This window comes from Lissotriton helveticus, chromosome 9 (assembly GCF_964261635.1).
Source record: "Lissotriton helveticus chromosome 9, aLisHel1.1, whole genome shotgun sequence".
Taxonomy (NCBI): Eukaryota; Metazoa; Chordata; class Amphibia; order Caudata; family Salamandridae; genus Lissotriton; species Lissotriton helveticus.
In genome coordinates, this window is record NC_136070.1 from 91,276,015 (window position 1) to 91,289,424 (window position 13,410).

General features: G+C 42.2%; 1 protein-coding gene across 1 annotated transcript in view; it reads right to left on the minus strand.

The window, feature by feature from the left end:
• ATP6V1D (ATPase H+ transporting V1 subunit D) overlaps window positions 1–13,000 on the minus strand; it is a 139,552-nt gene extending 126,552 nt beyond the window's left edge. Inside the window, exon 1 of the mRNA XM_078659542.1 lies at window positions 12,819–13,000. Within this exon, the coding sequence (XP_078515668.1) occupies window positions 12,819–12,859 (41 nt within the window). The 5' untranslated portion in view covers window positions 12,860–13,000. The remainder of the gene's footprint in view (window positions 1–12,818) is intronic.
• Window positions 13,001–13,410: the final 410 nt, after the last annotated feature.

The window sequence follows — 13,410 nt, forward strand, 5'->3', positions numbered from 1 at the left end:
TTGTGATATCATCAATAACAAACCCCAAGAAGGTAGCAACAAAATAGAGATTGAACAATCCCCAAACGCACCCCCCCTGCAGCAGATGCCTTAACCCAATCAAATATTTTAAAATGCAGACCTTGCAACCAATTAAGCAGAACAGATCTACTTGCTTGCTTTTCCTTGTTGGCAATTTCTTTGTGGCAGGGTTTTAAAAAAATTATTAATTGAGGCCCAGATTTTGCGTCAGGATTGCACCACTTTTTTGGAACAACCCAGACTCCAAACCTCATATGTTAAATATCATAATGCACTTAAATTTACTCATGCTACACCTGATAAACATGTGAGATCTTAGCATCTGATGTCACCTCTTGTGATGTCACTTCTAGTGAGGTCACTTACTGTGATGCCACGTGGAATGTCACGTGCTGTGATGGCATGCGTCATGATGTCACTTGCATACTGCCTAAGTTGGTCAGTCCCTCCACTTCTTTTTAGAGAACTTGTGCCCTGGGCATATGATTGTTACATAAACACGCGGAATAGATGGAAATAGCACACATAAGCGGACTGAAAACTTGGTAGCTAGGCACTGCCCAGATGGCATGCAGCTCTAAGCAGCGTAAAACAGCAAAGACGCCTGCTCCTACCGAACATCATAACTCCCAAGCCGTTCATCTCTCATTTGTAGTCTGCCTCGACCTGCCACATTCGACAAACTGGATATGTTCTTAAAATTGCAAATAACATGGCATGTGAAGCTTTTATTCGGGGTCTGCACACAATGCCCTCAGAGAGCAGCTTCCAGTGCTCGTGGAGCCGGTATGTAAACACTAACAGGGTGCCTCTCCCCTAGGGTAAGCCGCTTTTAGCACCTCTGCCTTTCATTCAAATTCGGATTCAAAATGCTTGGGCAGAACTTGTTTCAAGAGCAGCAGCTGAAGCTATGCAGTTTGTAGAATTCACTGGGGATATGTCAGTGTGTAATTTCTACCTATGCACTTTTCAACTCGCACGCCACCTCTATAACCACGGATCCTCTCTGTAGTTCTAAAAACACCATAGCCGCGATGTTACTGACAGGGCAGTGCCGGGTAGGGCAGTGCTGGGCGGGGCTGCCCTGTCCACTCCTCCATCTGCCAGATTCCGGTCCGGTGCCGGCTGGCTCGTGCTCTGCTCAGCCAGGAGATACCTGTTCGCCCAGGCTTCACCTCGGCTTGTGTGTGTGGTGAACACACTGCCTGTTTATCCCCGCGACGGCAGGCCTCCTGCAAACATTGCTCCCAGCCCGGGAGAGGGTTTTAGTGCGCGGCAGGCAGCATCCACTGAAGAGCAGGGAGGGAAAGCAAAGTTAATGCATGGTCTGAGCTCTGGTGGCAGGGATCGGAGAAAGTATCCGACCTTTGTAAATGCAATTCACGGCTGCCAACTCCAGGCACGGACATGTGGGTGGTAACACTTAGTGAATATTCAGAGCTTGATTGCCAAGCATCGACTACTGAAATGAGTTTTAAAAAAACATACGTTCACTATTTCCGGCATTGGAGGTCAACAAAGATCAACACAAGTTAATGGGGAATCACAAAATCCCGTTTTCCTTATAAAAGTCAGGTATAGTCCCCACTCCTTTCCCACAAACGGAGTCCTCACTTCAGGTCTGTGGGACACTGACTGACAGTCACCATACCTTTTGCAAAAACGTTAGGCCACTGCATAGCTCTGGCCTGAAGCTGGGGCTTGCATTTGGTCAGGTGAAATCACAGCATTCATTGTGTGAGAATAGTGGCACCGAGAGGGCCCAGCACTGCTCAATGTGTCTGTGCCTGTTGCACTGTGGCATTTGTATCACACCTCATACCCCTACCAAAGTCCTAAGGCACTCGGGTGGTGACTGAGACTAGTCCCCCCATCGTGCTTGTTTGGTAGTTTGTGGCTTGTATTATGTGGCCTGCATTGGTGTTGTGAGTTAAGGCAAGTAATGTGGTTTTGCGTGCACACTGCATGAAGCGTAGAAGAATACCTTGTAGCGTATACTTGTCAAATCTGCATATTTGTATTGGGGTTTGCGGGGATGTGTAGAGAGGCCACAGAGAAATGTTTGGGGGCCTGCATCAGTGCTGGGGAAGTAGTCAGCCTGTTATGGCCAGTTGTAGCTGTGCTTAGGACATTATAGTGTATAACGACCTCACCTCTATCACAGTTTTCTTTATATAACTTCTCTCTGTGGTTTAACAGAACGTAATTGGATTAACAATAGCGGCCAGGATAGTGCAGCAATTATACATAGTTTTTGATTGGAAAAAAGGACCATTTTCCAATCTACTCATAACATTTAGATTTAATGCAAGCTTCCAATTTACTCTTGCTTTAGAATTACATTTCACAAACATCCTGCGTTTTAACGGAGTCAGGTACACAGAGTGGATAACACAGAACACAAAAAGGTAGGGTGCCGGCAGAAAAAAAAGAAAATAGTAAAGAAACCCCGGATTGGACCAGTCAACTCCTACTGTATTCCGCGTGGGACCGATTAGAACAGGAAGGTCATCCTTAAAGGGAGAGGATGCTTCACACACATAATAGTGTCATGCTTCATTATTGACACCCTCTCCCCGCCCTGGTAAGATGGTACTACCAGGGCAGACTCAACCTCTGCGAAGACTTGGCAGTAGGAGGGAGCTCTTTCATAAAACTACTGGACAGGAACAGGATCCAGATAATCTAAAAATACCTTGGGGTTCCTCGGTGATCACCTTTATTAATGACTCTAGGTATATTAAAACACTTCTCTCAACGGGTACCAGAGAGTGCAATGACTCAGGGCTGTCTCTTATTTGCCAACATGTTTCTGATCTCAATAATTAGCCTATTAGGCCTGGGGCATTAATCGGGGGTAATGGTTCCCAATAGTATTAGCCTAAGTGTCTAGTAGACTCTAGATGGTGATGCAGGTACATCAACCACTATATGCACCCCTGTGAGTCCTACCTGGGATTCTAATTTCCAAAATTCCGTTGATAACCCTAGGTGTAGGCTGGTCAGAAAGGGGGTACTATCCTTTATAGTCACATTTTCGCCAAAAGGGTCACCACTCATGTGAACCTAGCCTCTTGGAGTGGAAGATATACTGTACATAGGTCAGTGGATTGATGCTTTTGTCAGAGAGATCCTTTTGTTACTTGCAGGTTATAAGTTAAAATCCTAACATAGAACAGTGAGCTATTAACTGTCATCAAAGAGCTACATGTAAACTGCATTGTTTAGATTAGAGCGTTATGATTTTTTTCCTGTCTTTCATTATCCTAATGTTGCAAAGAGGATTAATATAGGTAGAAATCAATTCTTAATTTTAAAGAGAACCTCCAACCATGGTGTTACGTTTTAAATTGTAAGTTTGTGCTTTTCCAGACCAAGCACTCAAACTATATTGCCAACCAATATGGATAACATGTTACTCTTACTCTTTGCAGTCCTGTCTTATGTAACATTTCCTATACACCGATTTACACATGTATGATTGACTGTCTCTGTGTAATTATTGTGTGAGGTAAAGTTTTCTGGCACCCTACACTACAGACTTTTTCTCAGCAAAAAGCACCCTGTTCTAACACGTGCACAGTCGTTACATCAACAGAGAAGCAACAAGTTGAAGAAAACATTTGTGGACCATCGCAGATTACACTAAATATCCTCTGACACGTCACACCCCATTCAAGCACTATGGCAACAACACACTTGGTCAACAAACCTGGAGCAGGGACCGCACCAGAACCCTACTCCTCCGAAGGATGGGGAGATCTTAATTCACCGGGCCAGGGGATACACTCTCCCTACCATAATCAAAAACCTTTAAAGGGTATTGAGCTCCAACTGCTATATCACATTTCTTGTACCCTTCATAAATGCAGGCCTCTTCGACACAGTTTCTTATTGCTGAGAACAAACACCTATAGTATGTGACTAGAGGTGCATCACCCTCCGGTGTGGTGTTGTAGGATTCCTAAGTAGGGTAAGTCCCCCATTTTTAAGTGAGAATGCATAGATGTTTTTCAAAGAAAGATGCCATGTCTACCTGTTGTGCATGGTATGCTGGCTTCCTTTTTAAGGTATAAAACTCAAGGATGCATTCACAACAAGTTGTCTGCATGGATCCAGCACTGTTGCATAATTGAATGTTTTTAGTCTCACCACAACATTTGCACAGTGTGAGAAGCTTAGGGTGATGATCACTTATATTTCATCAATACTGAATGAACTTGGAAACAGATGATTCTTTGCTTCCAGATGTTGACAAATGACAGTTCCTTCTATTATAGGAATCAAGTTTTACAGGCAATGAAATGCGAGCAAATTCTTGCCTTGCATGCTAGATAGCACTGCATGCTTCCTCAAATGGAGGGATTGTGTACCCAGGCCAGTGTTTGACTGACCTCCTAATGAAAGCCCTGGACCCAAGAGGCCTGAGTGTAGGGGCTGAAACATGTTGAGGATTTACCTGGTTCATAGGACAATAAAATACTTATCACACATTTAGCTTTAACCATACCCATACGACAGCCAATAAAGGGAAATCAAGGTTGGTGTGATGTATTTTTATACAGTTCTAGATATATTCAAAGTGCTCCCTGGAATATAGTTGAGCCCATCCTGTTTTTTAGGGACCAGGGTGAGACCCGATGATGTAGCATGCCATGTCTAGAGCGGGTGAGGGTCTAACATAAGAAAAAGAAGCTCTTCCTATTCAGTGACATTGGACAGGGTACTCAATTGAGAGAAGGAAAGCTCTGTATGTAGGTGATGGATACCCATTAGTTGTAAGTTTTGAACAACGCACTTAGGCCATTACCGTTTGCTTGCCCTCTCTGTAGCTCACTTGCACACAATAAGGTAGCGAGTGACAATATCGAGCAAGCGCGTACTTTATACATTTGGACTATTTAAAAACTAGAAACAAAATAGATCTCATCCCCCCCTAACGCCCTGGCAACCTTGGATAATCTCACTAGGCAATCTTAGAAGAGGTCAGCTGGCCAACAAAGTGATAAGGACACAACATCATACAAATGCTAATATAAGGTTACAATGTTGACAATCCTCACAAAATATGTAGTGGGTAACAACGCAAAAAGGAGGATAAATCTGTTATTGGCTCCTTTTCGGGCTCGTGGCATAAATTTCAAGATGAGAGGCCATTGCTACACCTTTTCCAATTGTTATTTTGTTTGTGATGATGTAGCCTATAGAAGTAGCAAAATACTATAAAGGGCTTGCTACTGATCTGTGCACGGCTGGCCATATCTACAGATCCCAACTTCCATCTTGCTCTGATGCACTGAAAGGTTACTGGACAAACTCAGCAAAACAATGCTGTCTTATTTGGTAAGCTTTACTTTTCAACATGCACTGCTCCATGTGATTTATGTTCATGTTTACTATTCAACATTTCTTAATCAGAAATTAAAGTCAAATGTTCTACTCGGACCAAATAAATAATATGATAGCACTGTAAACATGTTTTACTAATCCAATCCAAAATCACTTTATTTCGGATATATTGCAATCCATAAAAGTACAATACATTATACATTGCAATTAAAAACATCACAAAAATTACAAGTCAATATAAAATAAATACATAAGACATATAAATTTCTTAACAGAGTGAGTAGACAAGATCAGTACAGAAAAAGTGCAAGTCGAGCCCATATACAGAAAAAGTGCAAAAAATGCTTCGAGCTGAAACCACAGTTATTCATCTAGGCATTTTCTTATTCTCACAGATAGTTTTAAATATTCTAACACCTGGAGGACACAATCAGAATGCAATAGCTGTAAATATACAAGGGCGGGTCTGATTTGTTTAAAATTTAATTTCCTTAAAAGAGTGACAAGATACCGCCTACGGGGGTACTCATAAAATTTACATAAAAATATAAAATGCAGCATATCCTGTGGAGACTTCCCGTCGCAGCCACAGGGTGCTGCAGGTTTTTTAAAAATGTCCAACTTTGGTCTAATTAAAATATGATGAAAGATGTTGAGCCTAAAGCGTGTCAGCAAAAATTTATCATGAGAGGTAAAGGAGCATGTTAGGTACATTTCCATAGTATCGCAAGTTCTTAACATAATGTACTTTCTAACATTTGGTTTCAGAAGCTCAACTTCATCTCTTAGGGCACTACGGTTCATAAAAAAGGCCCTCTTAATTGCTGCAACATCACCCTTAACTATATCCCTCGGGTTTTCAAACACGTTTAGGCGACCAAGCTTCAGAAATTGGGACTTCAAATATTTGAGCCAGGGTACACACATTTAGAAGAACAACAGTGGTCCCATGCAATATTTAATGGGTTAGTAAGATAAATACAGACACAATGGAACCTGTATCAGAATGACATGTCCAGCCGGACAGGGGTCAAAATCATTTAATAAATTCAACTGAATAAATAGAGAATGTTGCATCATGGCCACCATCGGCTTTTTCCCCAATTTACTGGCAAAATTAAAAATCGAGGCATTCACTCTGGTCAATTCACCCTTCTTCCTGGCCAAATGCGGAGCCCAACTTAGCTTAGTATCAAATAAAATACCCAAATATGAAAACGTATTAGTGACAGGGATCACAACATCATTTAAATTAAAAACGAACTTCTTTTTCGGTTGACGGCCAACATGCATAATATAGGATTTCGAATTGTTGACCATAAGGTCCCTATCAGACATAAAATTATTAAAAGCATTCAGAAGTGCTTGGAGACCCTTCTCTGTTCGTGATATTAAAACCGCGTCATCAGCGTATAAAAGTAAGGGAATACCCCTCGCACCAGCTATGGGACAATCTGATTTTATCTCTTGCAATTCAACCTCTAAGTCATTTATATAAAAGTTAAAAAGAAATGGGGCCAGGATGCACCCCTGTCGTACTCTTTTATTAATACAGAAATTACCTGTGGTATCCCCATTCGCTGAGAACCTCACATTGGCTCTTGTATCATTATGTAGGTCCGCAAGGAAATCCACAATCCCCCTATCAACACCTTTGTCCCTCATGGTCTGCCACAGCCTCCCCCTGTTAACACAGTCGAAGGCTGATGACAGATCCATGAAGGCTAGGTGAATTGCTCCTTTTTGTACAACAGTGTATTTATTCAGAATAAGAAACAAATTAAGGCACTGAGTTATGGTAGAGCGACCTTCACAAAAACCATATTGGGAAGCCGACATAATATTATTTTCAGTCGACCAGCCTACTAGACGTTGAAGCAAGACTCTCCCCATAATTTTAACCATTGAATCAATCAGGGATATTGGTCGATAACAAAGAGGACTTCCCCTGTCACCTTTTTTAAAAACCAGGACTATGGTTGATAATCCCCACGTTCCCGGACAACCCACTCTCGCCGCAGCATTGAATACAGCAGCCAGAATTGGAGCCCAGAAAGCTGGATCATATTTGTAAAGGTCCGGCGGAATTCCATCAGGACCAGGCGCTTTATTTGCTGTAAGGCCCATAATGGCAACCAAAACCTCGCTTTTCTCAAATGTTATATTACTGCTTCCATCATGGGGAATAACAGCCCTGGTTCCAACACCCTCTGAGTAGTACAGGCTTTTAAAGTGGCTTTCCCATTCTTCTTTTGTTATGCAGCAAGCAAGTTCATTACATGGATCAGCGGTCAAAAAGGGTTTTTTAACCAGTGCCCAGAACTTGGTGCTGCACTTCAGGGTGGAGGGATCAAGTAGTTCCTGCCAAGCCTCCTTCCTAAGGAACTCCTTACGGGCGACAGTAATAGCCTTATATTCTTTTCTGCAAGCTTTTACCTCCTCCTGGTTCCTTGGTGAAGCTGACAATGCAACCCTCAAATTGCGAGCAGCTTTGGTACAATCATGACTGAACCATTTCGGGCCTAATTTAGCCTGATTTTTATTAGGGACAGTAAGAAGCGCCGACACCTTCTCCGACACATTTTGATAGGACTCTAACACTAGCCTGGGGTCGCCCCCCTCAATCGTGCAAACTTTGATGTCCTCTGTACACCTTTCAACAATTGTTTTGTAGAGGATATCTGCAGAAACCATGGACCATTTTAACCTCCTCCTCCCATCAGTTGTTCCCAGACTGCCTTGACTAATGGTCTTATTTCCCTTCTTTACCCAGGGACATTTTAGGCAGATTGTTAGAGGATTATGATCACTGAATTCACTCGAAACAATGCAAAAAGAGTCTATAAAAATTTGCATCGTCCGAGAGACCAGTATATGGTCTATAAAGGAACCCCTACCATGTCCCTTAAAGGTTGGGGTATCAAAACAATATAAAGGGTCTTTAAAAGACATGGCCATTGAAAGGTCAAGGTCGTCCATTAGATCGTTGCACAGTTCCCCCTCCTTAGTGTGTTCCATATGGAGATGACAAGCACGTTCACAAGACATTTCTGGTGGGCGCTTATATAATGGATCTATACAAGGATGCAAATTGAAGTCCCCCATAATCATCAAGTTATGACCTAGGTCTTTCATGTTATTAGAGACAAAGGAGTTTAGACTAAAAATGTCATTCCTGGCCTCACTATCATAGATAGCATTATAGAAGTTCACCAAACCCACACGGACATTTCCTCCAGATAAGGCCAAGCCCATTACAGCTGTGTGCTTGGCTTCAACTCTACGTACTCCGCAAGGTATTAATATAGAGATAAAAATTACAAGGCCCCCTTTCGGCCTACCCCTTAGAGATGGCAAAGCTGGTACATAAAAAGCCTTGTAACCTTCCAGAAAGAGGTTACAGCTCACCTCCCAAGTTTCTTGTAGACAGATGATTGAAAACTGTTTGATATAAGTCACCCAATTTACATCACACATTTTCGCCGCAAGACCGGCGATATTCCAGGAAACAACATGACATCCTAGGTTAGTAGCCACCGGGTTATCTGAATTTATATTTGTAAGTTCACCTGTAGCCACAGTGTCCTGAGCCGCAGGTGCCATCCGTCAGTCACACATCTCAAGCCCAGATAATGCTTCATACCTGTTCTGTGTAATTAGATCCGTACCATTACGATAATGGCTAGCACTAGTACCCCTATTATAAACATTATTGGGTCCACCTGACCTACAAGAATTTGTGATGTTATAAAAGAATTGGGTATCTTGAACAGGAGTATATGGTTCAAACGCCTGCCTGGTTAAGCTCTGTTGTGGTGTGGATTTACAGCGATGCGCATAGAAATAACCCAAGGGGCGTACACAAATACTATTTACATTATAGACCAGTGAAGAAGCTCTCAAGAGGACAGTTGCCACATGCTGAGGGTGTTTGAAATTAATGACTATACAGTCTCCAGAGCCAGATTTTTTTAGAAGGTCCCACCCAATTTACGCGTCTAACTGCCATTATCTGGTCAGAATATGTGATGGGAAAACCACGATTTTTATTGAGCCACGCCACAGTCTTGTTTTTCAGGGAACTGTGTGATTCGTCATAGGGAGATGCAGGATGCGTTCCACAAGGAGGAACATTAGTCAGTACTGCCACAAATGGAGCACAATCAGGTGGTAAATTTAGATAACGATTATGCCTTGGGGGTCTGGGGGTTCTGCTGTTTTGGGATGTTATAGATGGTTGTGACTGCGGGCCGATATCACTGGGACATCCAGTATATTGTGTCTATCAGGCCCTGCTGGTGCCGCTACAACAGTATTCCCCCTGCCCTTATTCTGCGTGACATTAACTTCAACAGATTCTTTCCCTTTCCCCCCACACTGAACTGAGCCACCAGATGTTACAGTCTTCTGTGATGATAATAGACCACCCAGCCTTGTGACTTCCTTTGCTAAGTTATCAATCTTATTAATTAGAGGTTTAATAAGCTCTTCTATTTTTGTTGTTATAGAAACTTCAAGGTTTTTTATGAATGAGGCAAGTGAATCAGAGTTTAAGTTACCCCCATTACCATTAGTGCCTGTGAAGACAAAAGGGGTTATTGCAACAGGGCCACTAGTCGTTTTACCATCCGTTTTTTTAGTCTTAGAGTTATTATGTTTACCATTGGTTTTTTTTTTTAGATACAGTTCTACAGGTTCTCAGAGGCCTGGCTTCAGTTTGGGTCTTATGCAGTACACCAGTATCATCAATTAGCTGCACCAATGGGTCAGAATAGACCTCAGCACTCACTGTAATGGGCACTGACGAGTCATTAAAAATAACATCATTGGTATTAGCATCAGAATCTGTGAGCGGAGTAATATCAGGGGATATTTCTAGTAAGTCCCCTGTCATAGAAGCCTTCCCCAACGATGCACGTCTATCATTATTAATCTGGTTTACTTTCCTAACCAAGAAATTATCCATAGACGCAGGGCCTACCATCACCTTATCAGTTTTGGTTTTAGACATCATAAGCAATGGAGCTATCAACTAACACACAAATACTCTCTAGTCTACACACTCCCAAGCGGGTATTAAAACAGTTTTAAAAATAAAGTCTTACGTGCACACAGCACGATAACCTTCCAGATGAGGCGATACAGGGCCCCTGGCCCAGTCCAGTCTCCTCAGGCCTCTGAGGGCCACAGAGGGCCCGTCCTTCGCCGGGCGCTCCCGCGCGCGTCCCGCGGGACAAGGAGGCGTGCTCTCCTTTATGCGCCTCCCGGCGCTGCCCTTCTGCGTGTGCGGCGTCCTGTAGCGCTGAGGCAGCTGGGGGTTGAAGTCAGAGCGTCCCCCTGGCGGAGCCAAGCCCGGCCGAGAACACCACGGTGCATGTTTTACTACTTTAATGCTGTTGAACTGTGCACATAGATTATTGTTAATAAATGATTGCCTGCGTGGTTCTCTATCAACCAAGCTTCAAAATAAGGTTTCTATCGACCTCAGGAGTGAGAGTGAATCAACTAGCAAAGATTTGAACCTGTGACCTTCACATAAAAGACAGACCTCAGTTGATGCATTAGTCCTAGTTTACAAGGGTTCAACTCCACCTCAAAAAGAAAAGTGATTTAACTGTATTACATTTCGGAAATTCGTCATGAAAATGTGTCACCGACACTAATGGCTGAGCAGCCGATTCACAAAGTTTTATTCCTTAAGTAAACTCTTTTACTCGGAGAAATTCATCAGTAAATTCACCTAATCCAGGAGGACTACTACCACTCATAGAAAAGTTTTGAGAGTCACACCTTCAAATGGTAGTCAAACGAATTACTGGGTTCTGTCAATTACTGTTTTTGTCTACCACTTCAAGAGCCAAAGGCTTTTTAATTAAGCAACTGTAGGCATAAACCAACACCGCACAGAAACGTGGGGTTTTTGTTAAATTGTTGCAATAGTGAAATGAACACTCACCCATCAGTGCATCATGGCACTGAAAAAAAGCCAAAGTGATGGAAATTACTTGGGGTGGAACATGAAGGTTTTCAGAAAAGTTACTCATCCGCTGGCTTAATGTAGCTAAATGTACAATTTGGCAGTACGGTAAGAAAAAGAGTAACCACCTCTAAATGCTTGCTTTATCAGTAGAGCACATTAATCGGATGAGTAATCAACTCAAAGTAATGGGTAATGTTAGCTTTCAAAAAATAAAGTTAACAAATGTAAACCAAGCTACTGAAAGTCCCCTCGGAAGTCAAAACAGAAGCAACTCTGGTGATATGTAAAGTCCTCCAGCATCCTACCGGTTAAAAAAATAATAATAATCAACTGAAACCATCGGACCCTAGCATTAGTTCCAAGATTCAATGAATTTTGTAGAACTCAGTAGTAACTGCCCAACTATAAAGGCCGTAGTTTAAAACATCTTGTGTATGGATCTGAATTCTGAAGTCCAGGGAATGAATATACCCGAAAACTCACTGCACTGTGACGCCATACTAATGGCAATGTACATCTCTGTCAACATAGCACAATATATACATTTGTGGCAACATAGGCTCAGGCTCCAGAAGTGCATCGGGGATGACAGTTGTAGCGTATCTAGCCCTGTTCTTGAGTTGTGGACACTACTTCCTTCATTCGACCTTGGAGCAGACTTACCAAAGCAGTCTGAAGGACGTTTTTTTATGGAAGTATGTGGAAACTTTACAGCATGCCACCAGAATTGTTTCAGTTATGATACATGATGGTATTTTAAAAGTGATTTTCACAAAATTGCAACTGAGCCGTGGAGAATAATGATATCACCTTCCGATTCAAAAATATCTGTTTTGATTAACTTCACTGCCCCGCACCCCACGCACACACACACACACACACTTTTCAAATTCTCGTCGGGGGAGCAACACTACCAAAAGTCCTACCCCAATATTTCCGAGGTATTTCAACCTGCCATTAAAAAAACAGCCTAAGAGATGGCTTTGGTCAATCCACTCTGCGTTAGTTATCCCTTATTGAATGCTAAATGTAATCGGTTATTCGTTTATTTTGCACAGGAGCCTTGCAGCACACCTCTTAATTTACGTTGCCCCTCTTAAACTCATTTTTAGTCTCTGAACAAACAAAATTACTCTCACTGACGTAGGTGGGATCATATGCCTGAAAACCGCCCTTAGCCTCCAAAATCGTGCCATCGCCATTGGTTAAGACCATCACCCTAAACCACATCAGTCAATCTCACCCTCCATAGAAACGACTACCGTTGAGGTACAGTTGAGACTATACTTGCATCGAACACATCGGGAAATAAAGAAATAATAATAAAAAACCTGAAAACGCAATGGCGCTGTTAAGGCAAAAAGGTACGAAAATGGGAGCCCCAGATCACATAAATAATAAAATATAGATTATTGAGGGATAAACGTTCCCAGCAGAAGGCGGAAAGAGTGCCGATGGCTGTACTCACATCCGGGAGGGGAAGACTTCGATCCTGTCTTTGCCCGACATCTTCTAGCCTTGTAGAGGGGCAAACTGCGAGGTGTGTCCGTGTCTGAAGAAATGAGGATCCCGAATCGAGCATACACTGCGGAGGAACTGTCAGCTTCTGCAACTGAAGCCAGGCTCAGCTGAGCTCTGTCACATGACCGTCTGGAGCAGTAGAGCGCGAGGAAGGGCTAGCAAGGTTAAAAAGAAACACTACAATGGTAGCCATCTTCAAATGACGAAAATATCCTATATAATGTGATAACTGTGTGAAAATTCTAGAACAAGCAGGGTTACTAAATTTTAATGATTTGCACAGTAAAGTATATTAAATACAATAGTTATAACTACCTTGTTTTGAAATAAACTGTAATACAAATATATTTCCTACAGTTAACTTTCCATTAATCATTTTAATTGGGATATTATTTCAATTACTTTTAATATTCAATGTCTTTTCAAAATTCCTATTTTTTTCGCTGCTGAATTTGGTTAAAAACTGTAAAAGATTTTCGGTCACTGCAAGATGGCCGCGAAAATGACTACTTGGATCTTATTCCTTGGTCTTCTTTTTT